Below are 13,737 nucleotides of genomic sequence, written 5' to 3' on the forward strand. Positions count from 1 at the left end.
TAGCAGGAAAAGACATCAGAGACCAGAACAGTGTAGGATCATTAAGTAATGAAGCACAGAAAGGGCAAGGAGTATCAAGTTTTAAGACCCATGTGTGAAGCAGAGAGGTAAAGTCTCAGTGCCTCATGAGGCACATTTTACAAGTGCTCTAGCATCTCTTGATGTGTGCTCATATCCCATCCATATATCTTTAGCTGCCATTCAAAAATATGGATTGTCCCCCTTACCTTGTGTCAATCACTTCTTAACATTGGAAATGTTAAATTTCTTCCGTGGACTTAATTCTGTGGCATTTAATATTTATCTAGTAACTGCAAAGATTCTAATGTGGATACCACATTCCTTCGGAGTTTTGTCAGGTTGGAGGCCCAACAAATTTAGTCTTTTCAAAAATCTGCAAAATTACAAAATGCTTCCTTGTACATAAGCTGTCTACTTAGTTTCAGGAATTTCCTCTTTTTCCTCCTGTCCGTGCCCACTAGTTGACTTCGACAGAAGTGTTTTGATATATATATATATATATATATATATATATATATATATATATATATTAGTGAAAGCCACTGGTTTGTCATTAGATATGTGAATATCGTTAGTACCAGCACCAAACCTTGCGGGAGACTCCTTTTGAGTGGAATTTTACTCTTTAGTTCCTTAATAATGTTTGTTACTGAATGCTGTAACATATGTAACATATGAGGTCTAAAACTAGATTTTTTACAGCTTTAACAATCGAATGACGTGTTGCAAAATACTAATTTGTACTAAAAAAATTTTCTGTGTAAATGTTGCTTATGCATTCTGACTAGATAACTGTTGAGACAATGCTGCGTACTGTTAAGGCAATCATTGTTCACAGACTACTCAGTGGGGTAATTTGTATTTTTTTTTTGTTGTATCAGGACTTCATTTACAACACCATGCATTATGTGTATAAAATCTTTTCCAGAAATGAACATGAGAAATATTTCTTGCATTTATAAATTCCCACAAAATGCCTTGAGTGTGACATTGCAATAACTTAGGAACCCCATTGTAGCCCAAGTCACTTTTCATCAATGTAACAATTGTGACAATTTCAGATTGTGTGCATGAAACTGAAGTATCAAATGTGTGTGCAAGTTGTGTTCATTTCAGTAAATGCAGATTTATCAGTTGCTCATACTGTGAGTTGAATGAACTTAGTTGTTCATCAATCTTGCAGCCAATTTAAGTATGTCATCCTGGTATTGCTTCATTCAATGGAAAACAGGTTGTTTCCAATTTCCCAAACTGGGTCATGTTGTGTCATGCCTTTTTGTAAATGATCTATGATGTTCGTGTGAACTGTGAACTGATGTAACCTATCTACAGGGATTTTTATTGTTTAAATCCACATATGAACTATGACAGCTAACCTTATAGTCACATTTCAGTGTATCTTTTAGATTAAGTATGTCAATTTGCATACCTATTGGGCAAGGGTAGCACAACCTTTCTAGATGCTTTATCAAATTCATGATAATATGGAAACTTTTCTCTAGATGCTCGTTAGCAGTTTTCATCCCTTACTATTACTAATTTAATTTGTTGTGCATCAAGACATAACCTGAATATTCAGTAATAGATATTTGCTACTATCTTTTGCAAAAAGTAAGCACCAAACTTTAGTTCATTTAAGGTCAAAAGTTCTCCACCGTTGTCATGCTTGCAGTGCCACTATGTGTGTTGTACCTTATACTTAACTTTATTTCCTGTTGCTTAGGTTAGAATTTACTTTCTGGTAAATAATTTGTGCCACTTTTTCTGCGGAAAAAAAAGCCTTAATTTTGTTGGAAGAGTTTTCATTATTACTAACTTTATAAAAATAACAAATAGCAATGTTGAAATTTTGTTTATTAAAATTATACATGCAAAAGTTTTTATCCAAAATTTTTGTAGGAGTATATAAGGCATCTGCAGTAAGTCATGAATATAAAATACTAATAATAAATAATAAAAAATAAAAATCATAGTTTGCTCAGATTAGGAGGCAGCACAGGAACATTTCCAGGCCCTGGGCCTACAGTGGTTTCATAATGCCTTATTTTCACATCAATTAAGCCCATGTTTGGTGTCATGAACTCGCGTAAAGTATTTACACCGTCTCTTGGCACGCGGTCAAAGGGGTAGCCCATGCTGCGGCGATCTGGGTAGAGACGCTTGTGCAATCCACAGTAACTATGAGCTGCACGACAATTTTGTTCTGGAGGGGGTTGTTCAACCTGGAAGCAGTTACACAATTTGAACTGTATGTTCCACATGTAAGGTAGTGGTAAGTATATTCAAGGTGTGTGTTAATGTAAGTAGTGCCTCATTATATCCACAGAACTATGTAGCAGCTGAAAACTATGACATTTTGTACAAAACCATATGAAACACTTTGTAGAGCCCTTAATGCTACAGCAGACTATTTGGGTGATCTGGCTGAAAAATTGTGTGCAAGTATTATCTGTAATTAAACTAATATACCAAGTCTGCAATGTATGAACACATTTTACACAGGTGATACTGTTTATAATTTTAGTAACCTCTAAGTGATCCAGTACATGCATTATGAAAATTATCAACCACGATAGGAAATTTAACGGTACTTAATAGACACATTGGTTGAAAAATGTAAGCAGGCACTTCGTTATGAGCACTTTAAATGCTCATGAGAACATCCTTAAAAGAATCTGAAGTGATTGTCACTTTAATTACAAACCACAGTAAATATGATGTGAATACTTTTTCCATATTAAATGGAAAACTGGAACCCCATTCAGTGGCCAGCAGATCTGAGATGTAGGCACCACATGGTTTCGTCTTTCAGATAGGATGTCCATCAAATAATCATGGGGAATTACTAACCTTTAAGCACTGCTATTGTTTGACAAACTATTGTCAATGAATTTTCCACCTCATACATAATTTACGAGAAATCTTTTACAGCAATTTTTGCTGGAAATGGGCAATGCAAACAGCTGGCAGAAGAAAACTCACCTTGTCTATACTACCATCTGATACCATGACAAAGAACTCAGCAGGTAGGCCCCCTTGGCGCCCCTTTGGTATCAACATGTGTTGTGGCCATCCACAGCCACAATAGGTATATTCTGCCACCTGTTGAGACTCTCCTACTCCAGTCAAATTGCGGAATGTTCTCTCAAATGGTATTGTTACTGATGATTCATCTGAACGGCGCTGTATGATGTTGCTACCACTCTTTACTGGAAAAGGGAATTTACCACTGAATTTAAGTGAGAAAACATTTACAATTGGATTTATAGATAAGATGCAATGGAGTATTATACACTGGAAGTAGACAATACATTATAAATTTCATTATTATTACATGGTGGTGAATGTAATACTGGCTTCTTTTAGTAGATGGGATTTGAAGTAAAATATCTTAACAGTCCATAAATGTAACAAATTATGGGTTATTTCCTTTGATATTGTTTAACACCTGTTAAATTGCTGAACCAGCAGAATAATTTTTGTTAAGGTGTTTCACAGCATATCTTTATGGAACCTTCAAGAATCGATGTTTGATACACAGCTTATCCTTCCACAATAAAATAATTTTTCACATTCACACTAAAATCCAAGCTGCAGTCACTTGGAAGTGTACCTTCATCTTTTAACACTACATTAACTTAATACCTGAAGAATGTAGCAGAGTTAAGAAAGAATAGGATAAAAAATGAAGTTTTAAGATTTTAACTATGGAAACCAGTCGTATGATTTTACTAGTATAGTTGAAACGTACTCTTTGCAGTTTTGATTTATAAGCCATGAAAAGGAACTAAAAAATGATGTAATTTAATCTCAAAGATACAAGAAGAAAATTTGTTTGACTGTCATACCAGAGGACTACTCTGGTAAACTTTATCATTGAGAGACAAAGGACTAATTTCGAGATGCTTTTATACTTCTAGTATTAACTACCTTCTTGTTCCGATGTGCTGGCATAAAGACGCACTGTATAGTTTCAGGTCTGTGTGTGTTAAATGAAGGTGTCAAATGATGAAAAATGTGTTTTATAATTTCTGTCAAGATCAAGCCTAAATCCCATACCAATGGAGTACAAATTATTCTGTTAATTCGAGAAGGCAAATTTTAGACGGAGGCGACCATCTTTACGACGGTGCTGCTCAACAACAGAGGTACACGATTGTTCTCACTACTTTCCTTTGGTGGCCGCCAAGATTAATTTCGGTGCGTTTTTGCCAAGACATTCAGAATCTGCAATCTTCCTTTTGGTATAAAAATAGGAATGATTGGAAAAGAAATATTCTTAAATTTAAATAATTGCAATTTTTTTTACCCAGGCCACGGGGAATGATAGAAAGTACGTGCCTCTACCCTGATTGTACGTTCGCAGTCTCCGAGTGTTACAACATAATTATTTTACAGAAAAAAATTTAAGATAGATCTTTCATCAGATCGCAACCACTCGTACAAGAATGTACGTACCCTCTGAATGTGTCTGGTCAGTCGTGCGCATTGTTCTAAAGCTTTTCTGTTAATATTCTGTGGATTGCATCTCCGCAATTAATTTTTGTTTATGCCGCAAATCACACTTCAAGTGAAGTATCTGTTACTCAAGCTTCAGGCTCCATTTAATGTCAAAAAATTCCGAATTATGGCTGACTAAGCAAACTGCTACAATTTCATATCTCTACAACTACAATAACAAAAAAACAGAAAACAATAACAGAGCGGGTACATTACAGCTGTAATAGCTGTGTACAGACAAAAGGTCTATTTTTGTATTTTTCTTCATTCATTCCACAAATCTATTGCATCATGTATTTTCAATGCAACACTCAAGTGCAACTAAGTGAAGTATTTACTGATGTAACCAATCCAGTTTTTGCTCACAGACTGGGCTTTGAGTTACAACCCACTGGGCATAACTACCAAAATTTGTTTTGGAGGAATTTTGTGACAAGGGAATTGCCTCATGATGATATCTTTTATGGAAATGATCTTTAAGTATTTTCATCCAGCATTTTTGTCATAATGATGAGACTTTGAAAAAGCCTTAATATACATTATACATGCTGCTTATAAGAGTAAATACTTACACTGCACAGAGAACTTGTCAATTTCAATGAAGAGGGATCTCTGGTCTCTTAACAACATTGGAAGACCTCTTTCATCGTACTTTGGTGCCATGAAAATTCTCACAGTTCCTGGTCTTTGAGGTCCTTTATTTTCAACCTACAAGTATCAATTATGTTAGTCTGTTTTCATTGAATAGCAAATTGTAAAATTTAGTAGATGATTGATACGTACTTGTATCTTGGTGACAAATGGTGCATGCTGCAAATGTGTGAAACGAACGAACACTGGACCTCGTGGTGCAAAGTCAAGTCCCCGTGAAAGATCTATATCATTTTGCTGCCAGTATGTGACAAATTCATTCTTTGGAGCTTTCTCTGATACGACTTCAACACCAGTAACATGAACATAATCAAAGCTTAGCTGAAAAAATAATTCAATAAAATAATTTAATAGTTTCACTGCAACATGTTTCGAACAAAGTTGGAAACTACAGACCTTACTCTCTATACCTTCAGACAAAATGTTACACACACACACACACACACACACACACACACACACACACACACACACACACACACACACACACACACACACACAGTAACTGAACAATACACCATAGATTAGACTAGAGTAGTACTTGTTCCATAAAAGAATGAAGCCTCTGCAGACGGATAAAAGTGGAAGAATGAAAGACTTGAAGAGGTGGTAATAAATGACAGGTCTAGAAAGACATTAAGCCCCACTTTATCTCTTACTATTTATTTATTTATTTATTTATTTATTTATTTCTTGTTCTGTAGATCCAGTTAGTGAGTCAATCACAAGGATATGGAACGTGTCAAATTGTACAGGTTTCAATTTAAACTTACAATAAATACAAGGGCAATTCAATGGCAAATTGTACATAGTTTATGTAAGACATACTATAAGTACAGTAACAGATACAATGTCAGCTAGATAACTACCATTTGACAGAAAAAGGAGTTTTAAATAAAGGTTAAAGATAGAGCACAAAGTTAAATCAGATATTAGGCCTACAAGAGTAAATACATGTACAGCCAATCTGTTGTTACAAAAAGTGCACTAATGCCCAAATGCACGATAAAATCAATTGAACTGCTTCTAGACAATAAGTTTAGTGATGGTATACATTATCTTTCAGGTATTCATCCACAGTATACTAAGATTTCTCTGTCAGGTAACCTTTGAGAACTTGTTTAAATTTTGGCAGTTCTGTGTGAACACATTTGATATGTAGTGGTAGAGCATTGAACAGATTAATGCTGGAGTAGTAAACTCCTTTTTGTACCAGAGTGAGACGTTTCATTTCTAAATGTAGATTGTTTTTGTTTCTGGTGTTGGAATAATTTTTGCACACAAAGGTCAGCAAGGAAAAAATATACTGTGAGGCAGTTGTTAGGATACCTATCTTCCGAAACAAGTGCCTGCAAGGGTGTCTTTGATGGACCCCACACATTATTCTGATTGCTTTTTTTTATGGTGAAAACTTTTTTTGCAAGTGGTTGGTTCCCCCAGAATATGATAGCATATGACATCAATGAGTGGAAGTAGCCAAAGTAGGCAACCTTAATAGTGTCAACTTCAGCCACTGAAGAAATTACCCGTAATGCAAATGTTGCTGAGCTAAGTTTTTTACATAGATGAAGAATGTGAACTGACCAATTACATTTACTGTCTAAGCACCCAGGAATTTTGTGTTTTCAACTTTCTGTATTGATTGATCTCTACATTTTATGTTGATTTCATCGGGATTACTTTGTGATGTATGGAACCTCATATAATGAGTTTTATCTGCATTGAGCGAGAGACCATTTGAGGAGAACCAATTTAAGGTGTCATTAAAAACAGTATTTGTAGTTTTTTCAAGATCATGATCAATCAAATCGTCAATTAGAATTGTGGTATCATCGGCAAACAGGGTAAATTTGCTGCTTGTCTCTGAACAAAGAGGAAGATCATTAATAAAGATGAGGAAAAGCAGTGGGCCCAAAACGGAGCCTTGAGGCACACCACACGTTATCGTGCCCCATTCAGACGAGGCAGGTTCTCCAGAAGAGGCATTTAGCATTACAGTCTGCTTCCGATCCTGTGGATATGATTGTAGCCACAAGCCAACAGTACCACCTAAACCATAGTATTCTGCCTTTTTCCAAAGAATTTGGTGGTTTACACAGTCAAAGGCTTTTGTAAGATCACAAAAAATACCCACTGGAGACTTTTTTGTTAATGGCTTCCAAAACTTGGTTGCTGAAAGAGAATATTGCCTGTTCAGTACAAAGACCGGCACGAAAACCAAACTGATTTTTGCTTAAGATACTGTGGAAGTTGAGATGGTCTACAATCCTCCTGTGCACGAGTTTTTCTAGAATTTTTGAGAAGGTAGTTAATAGGGATATTGGGCGATAGTTTGTAACAATGCTTTTATCCCCTTTTTTAAAGAGAGGAATCACTACAGCCAACTTAAGTCTGTCAGGGACAATCCCATCGTGTAGGGATGCATTGTGTATGTTGCATAAGACAGGACTAACAAATTTATAACTGTGTTTCAGTATTTTACTAGAAATATTGTCCACACCAGCAGAATTTTTATTTTTTAATGATCTAATTACTCTTATGACTTCGCTTACAGTAACTAGAGGTAAGGATAACTGTGGGATTCTGTTGCTAATAGCTTTCTGTAGGAGGGACAATGATTCTTCCATAGAACCATTACAGCCTGTCTTCTCTGCTGGTCTCAAAAAGTGGTTATTAAATATTTCTGCAACCAACTCAGGTTTCTTTATGATGCTGTCCCCTGTATTAATCTCTACCTGAGACATGTTCCCTGTTGTCCTGCCAGTTTCTCTCTATTACATTCCATATAGTTTTAATTTTATTTTCTGAGCTTTCAATTTCTGATTTTATGCACATACTTTTAGATTTATTTATAACCTTCTTGAGAATGCTACAGTAAAGTTTGTAGTGTTGTCGTTTCTTTGGATCATTGCAAGTCCTGAGAGAACTGTATAACATCCTCTTTGTTCTACAAGATTTTATTATCCCTGTAGTGATCCAAGACTTCTTGGCATTGCCTATATGGATATTTCTAACTACTTTTTTGGGAAAGATGGACTCAAATACAGACATGAATTCATTTAAAAATGAATTGTACTTTTTGTTTACATCTGTTTCCCTATAAACTCGGCTCCAGTCTCTCTCTTTTAGGCTATCATTGAATTTTTTAAGGCCCTGTTCATTTATTATCCTAAAAGATTTCCAAGAATGCTCGGAACTGTTGCACACACTGATATAATTGAGCCTAAGCAATTGACCACCATGATCAGAAAGGCCAAGGATTGGATGTACAGTGATCTCATTGCATTTAGACTTATCTATAAATGTATTATCTATCAGACTTTTACTGTTAACAGTATTCCTAGTTGGGAAATCTACTATTGCCATCAGATTATAAGACTCCAGTAAATGTACTAAATCAGCTTTACTATTGCCCTCGTTTAGGAAATCAACATTAAAGTCACCAGTAATTATCAAGTTCTTGGACTTCGAGTACAGTATGGATAATAAAGAATCTAAGTGCTTAAGAAATACATTCAAATTCCCTGAGGGAGATCTATACAGTGCTAACACTACAGCCGTGAAGTCATTTACAGTAATCTCAACACCACATACTTCAATTTGTTGCTCTATACAATGGCTCTTTAAATCTAATGCATTGTAAGATGTTTTTTACATAAATTACCACTCCACCTTTTTCCATGATGGTTCTAGAGTAATGCGCTGCCTGACAGTAACCACTTAGCTGTAACCTTTCAATATCTTTCACATCATGTTCACTAAAACATAATACATCAGTATCTTTTATTCCTTGTGGTTCCTCTAACAGAACAGTAATGTCATTTACTTTATTACCAAGTCCTCCCACATTTTGGTGAAAAATCGTCATTTCTTTGGAATTAGAGACAGATCTAAACTTCTGTATTGTTGGGTTTTTTCTTTTGTATGTTTGCTACCTATAGCAGCAGACATCCCAGATTCTTTGTTTTCATGTATATGTTTCTCAGCTTCTGTTTGGCACCTCAATTTATCATCACTGAAACCACTAAGTTATTTGTGCTAACTAAATAAATACGAATGTTAACATAGTGTTATTGATGATAAGTCTTCAAGTGAAACTAAACCAGTTTCTGGCATTCCCCAAGGTAGTTTTTTCTATATGAATTTATTTTCTAAGTGTTTTGATGAAGTGAATTTTTGGTTGAATTAGGTAGGTGCGTAAGTTCATAGCATTTGTTTATGTTCTGGTTGCTATGGGCTTATTTGTAAACAGCCATTTTCAATTTGTAGCTCACCATTTCTATTTGGGTTTACATATTTTTATTTTGTCATATGGAGATAGTTAAGAGCTGTGGATGCTAGAAAGTGGAGCATGAAGTGGAGAAATTGAGCAATTTTGAGCTCTTGTTTTTTTTTGGTTTGGTTTTAGGGCACAAAACTGCTATGGTCATTAGCGCCCAGTCCGTGACTTAGGAAACAATAAAAAACCGGAAATGGAAACCAGCAGCAATGGGAACGAAAGTCATAAAATTTGAGAAACTAAAAGCAGAAGGAAGGCTTAAAAATCCACTACAGAAAGGGTTTGGTTGTCACCAAAAAAAGCTTCAAATGACTGACGTCATTTCACTGGCGCTAATAAATTCGAGAACGCGATCGGCTCAGCGCGTGTCATCTGCTAAAATCGACGATATATCAGGCGATAGCTGTAGACGGGAGCGTAACGGATTAAAATAGGGGCACTCAATTAAGAGGTGTCTTACTGTCCACAGCTGAGAGCAGTGGGGACAGAGGGGGCGAGGATCACCGCTTAAAAGATGTCGATGGCTAAAAAGACAGTGCCCTATCCGAAGTCTAGTTAAAATTATCTCCTCCCGACGACGCATTCGGGAGGAAGAGGTCCAAGCACAAGGAAGAGCTTTGACGTCCCGCAATTTATTATGGGGAAGTGTCGACCAATGCGCGTGCCATAAACGAACAACTCTGCGACATAAAACGCTCCATAGATCAGTGAATCGACTGAATAGCTGGCCGAGGAAGAGAGACTGCAGCCTTGGCCACTATATTGGCCGCCTCATTTCCACAGATACCAACGTGTCCCGGGAGCCAGAGGAACGCCACCGAGATGCCCCCCAGGTGGAGCAAGCGCAGACAGTCCTGAATCCGGTGGACCAGAGGGTGCACAGGATAAAGAGCTTGGAGACTGAGGAGAGAGCTGAGAGAATCTGAGCAGATAACGTACTGTATCCGCTGATGGCGGCAGATGTAGTGGACAGCCCGGAGAACAGCGTAAAGCTCCGCAGTATAAACCGAACACTGGTCGGGAAGCCGAAAGTGATTTGGGGTGTCGCCAACAATATAGGCACTCCCTGCACCTAACGATGTTTTCAAGCCGTCGGTGTAAATAAATGTGGCGTCCGTCATTTGTGCACACAGAGCAGCAAATGCCCGACGATAAACAAGTGAAGGGGTACCATCCTTGGGAAATCAAAGGTCGCGAAGCAGGCAGATCCAGGGACAGAGCCAAGGCGGTGCTGTACCCCCAAGTTGTCAAGAAGGTTGTAGGAAAGCGGAAGGAAAGAGAATGGAGCAGTTGACGGAAGCGGACTCCCGGTGGTAGTAGGGAGGAGGCGCGGCCTGCATACCCTACATCAAAGGAGGCGTCGAAAAAATGTCATGGGCTGGATTAGCAGGCATGGAAGGCAGATGGCTAGCATAACGACTCAGGAGGACTGCTCGCCGATTGGACAGTGGAGGCTCAGCAGTCTCAGCATAAAGGCTTTCCACAGGGCTGGTGTAAAAAGCTCCAGACACTAAACGTAATCCACGGTGGTGGATAGAATCGAGACGCCGAAGAATAGACGGCCGAGCAGAGGAGTAGACTATGCTTCCATAGTCCAATTTCGAGCGCAACTAAGGCACGATAGAGGTGGAGAAGGACCACTCTGTCCGCTCCCCAGGAGGTACCATTCAGGACACGGAGGGTGTTAAGGGAACGCAGACAGCGAGCCGAAAGATAGGAAACGTGGGAGGACCAGCACAGTTTTCTGTCGAACATAAGACCCAAGAATTTAGCGACGTCTGAAAACGGAAGGTTGACAGGTCCTAGATGTAAGGAGGGTGGAAGAAACTCCTTTCGTTGCCAAAAATTAACACAAACGTTCTTACTGGGAGAAAAACAGAAGCCGGTTTCGATGCTCCAAGAGTGGAGGCGATCGAGACATCCTTGAAGACGTCGTTCAAGAAGGCTTGTCCGTTGAGAGCTGTAGTAGATCGCCAAATCATCCACAAAGAGGGAGCCCGAGACATCAGGAAGGAGACAATCCATAATTGGATTTATGGCGATGGCAAACAGTACAACACTCAGCACGGAGCCCTGAGGTACTCCGTTTTCTTGGGAGAAAGTACGGGAGTGAGTAGTGTTCACCCGCACCCTAAATGTGCGCTCTGCCATAAATTCGCGAAGAAAAGGGGCAGCCGGCCTCGAAAGCCCTAAGAGAACAGTGTGCGGAGGATGCCTGTTCTCCAACAGATATTGTATGCTCTCTCCAGATCAGAAAATATTACTACTGTTTGGCGTTTCCGGAGAAAATTATTCATGATGTAAGTGGAGAGAGCAACAAGATGGTCAACTGCAGAACGATGCTTTCGGAATCCGCATTGGGCAGGTGTTAAAAAGACCGCGGGATTCCAGCCACCATGCTAAACAGTAATTCACCATACGCTCCAAAACCTTACAGACACTACTTGTGAGAGAAATGGGGCGATAGCTAGAAGGGAGATGTCTGTCCTTTCCAGGTTTCGGAACAGGAACGACGATAGCTTCCCGCCATAGTGTGGGAAAAGTACTGTCGGTCCAAATTCGATTATAAAGGCGAAGGAGGTAACGCAGACAAGGGGTGATAAATGCAGCAACATTTGTACATGGATACCATCCGGTCCTGGGGCGGAGGAGCGAGAAGAAGAGAGGGCATGTTGGAGTTCCCACATGGAGAAAACAGTATTGTAGCTTTCGTGATTTTGAGAGGAGAAAGCAAGATGTCGCACTTCCGCTGCACGTTTCTTCGGGAGAAACGCTGGCAGGTAATTTGAAGAGCTCGAAATCTCAGCAAAGTGCTGACCCAATGAGTTAGAAATTGCGGCGGGGTCCACTAAGGTATCATACGCGACAGTGAGCCCAGAGACCGGGGAGAAACTAGGCGCGCCTGAGAACCGTCGAAGCCGACTCCAAACTTCCGAGGAGGGAGTGAAGGTGTTAAATGAGCTAATAAAGAATTTCCAGCTTGCCTTCTTGCTATCGCGGATGACACGACGGCATTGCGCACGGAGCTGCTTATAGCGGATACAGTTCGCCAAAGTAGGATGGTGACGGAAAATGCGAAGAGCACGTCACCGCTCACATATTGCGTCATGGCATGCCCCATTCCACCAAGGAACTGGGGGGGCGCCGGGGCAATTCGGAGGTGCGTGGTATTGAACGTTCCGCAGCTGTAAGAATAACGTCGGTAATATGTGTGACCTCATCGTCGACGCTGGGAATGCGACGGTCATCGTATGTCACTAGCGACGAAAAAGTGTCCAATCGGCTTGGGCAAACTTCCAGCATCGCGGGCGCATATATGGCAGTTGAGGCTGCAGTCTAAGGACACATGGAAAGTGGTCACTCGAGTGTGTATCATCAAGGGCGAACCATTCGAAGCGCCGAGCTAGCGGAACAGTACCGACCGCAAGATCCAAATAAGATAAATTTGTCGTGGAGGCAGACAAAAATGTGGGGACCCCAGTGTTGAGGCAAACGAGATCCGCTTGGTGGAAGACGTCTAGCAATAGGGAGCCACGTGGACAAGGATGTGGAGATCCCCAAAGCGGGTGGTGGGCATTGAAGTCCCCAACCAGCAAATAGGGGGGTGGAAGCTGACTAAGAAGATGAAGGAGATCAGCTCGTGCCATTGGTGTGGACGATGGAATGTATACAGTACAAAGAGAGAACGTGTATCTGGAAACGGAAAGACTGACGGCGACAGCTTGGAAGGAAGTGTTTAAATGGATTGGGTGATAATGGAGAGTATCAAGGAGAACAATAATGAGTCCTCCATGTGCTGGAGTGCCTTCAACAGAGGGGAGATCATATTGGACGGACTGAAAATGAGGGAGAACAAAGCGGTCATGGGGACGCAGCGTTGTTTCCTGATGACAGATGATGACCGGCGAGTAGGATCGTAAGAGGATCGACAATTCAACCCGATTGGCTCGAATACCGCGGATATTCCAGTGGATAATGGACATAGGGCGAACAGAAAATGGAGGAATGTGACCAAGGTCGCTGTCAACTCAACGACTGCTCTGAGCTTGCGACCGACAGCATGGAATGGCATTCAGCTGAAGGCAGAAGATCCTGATCCATAGGTTGGTCAGGAGCAGCTCCTGCCACCAGCGATCGGCCGGTTGATTGGCCGCCAGCAGTGCCCCTCGGCAACACAGAAGACGGCCGAGGGCGATTTCCGCCAGGTGGTGCTGTAGATGGGACACGCCTTAGCGGAGAAGGAGAGGAACTGGGTTTCTTTGTAGCCTTCTTGGAAGTATAATGTT

At 40.0% G+C, this 13,737-nt stretch overlaps 1 protein-coding gene across 1 annotated transcript in view; it reads right to left on the reverse strand.

Moving 5' to 3' along the window:
* Positions 1–1,988: 1,988 nt before the first annotated feature.
* Positions 1,989–13,737, reverse strand: part of LOC124711826 (phenoloxidase 1-like) — a 67,236-nt gene continuing 55,487 nt past the window's right edge. Inside the window, exons 9-12 of the mRNA XM_047242055.1 lie at positions 5,305–5,493; positions 5,094–5,229; positions 3,004–3,230; positions 1,989–2,243 (exon numbers count right to left, since the gene is read on the reverse strand). Coding sequence (XP_047098011.1) covers positions 1,989–2,243; positions 3,004–3,230; positions 5,094–5,229; positions 5,305–5,493 — 807 coding nt within the window. The remainder of the gene's footprint in view (positions 2,244–3,003; positions 3,231–5,093; positions 5,230–5,304; positions 5,494–13,737) is intronic.

The sequence above is a fragment of the Schistocerca piceifrons genome, chromosome 8, assembly GCF_021461385.2.
Source record: "Schistocerca piceifrons isolate TAMUIC-IGC-003096 chromosome 8, iqSchPice1.1, whole genome shotgun sequence".
NCBI lineage: Eukaryota > Metazoa > Arthropoda > Insecta > Orthoptera > Acrididae > Schistocerca > Schistocerca piceifrons.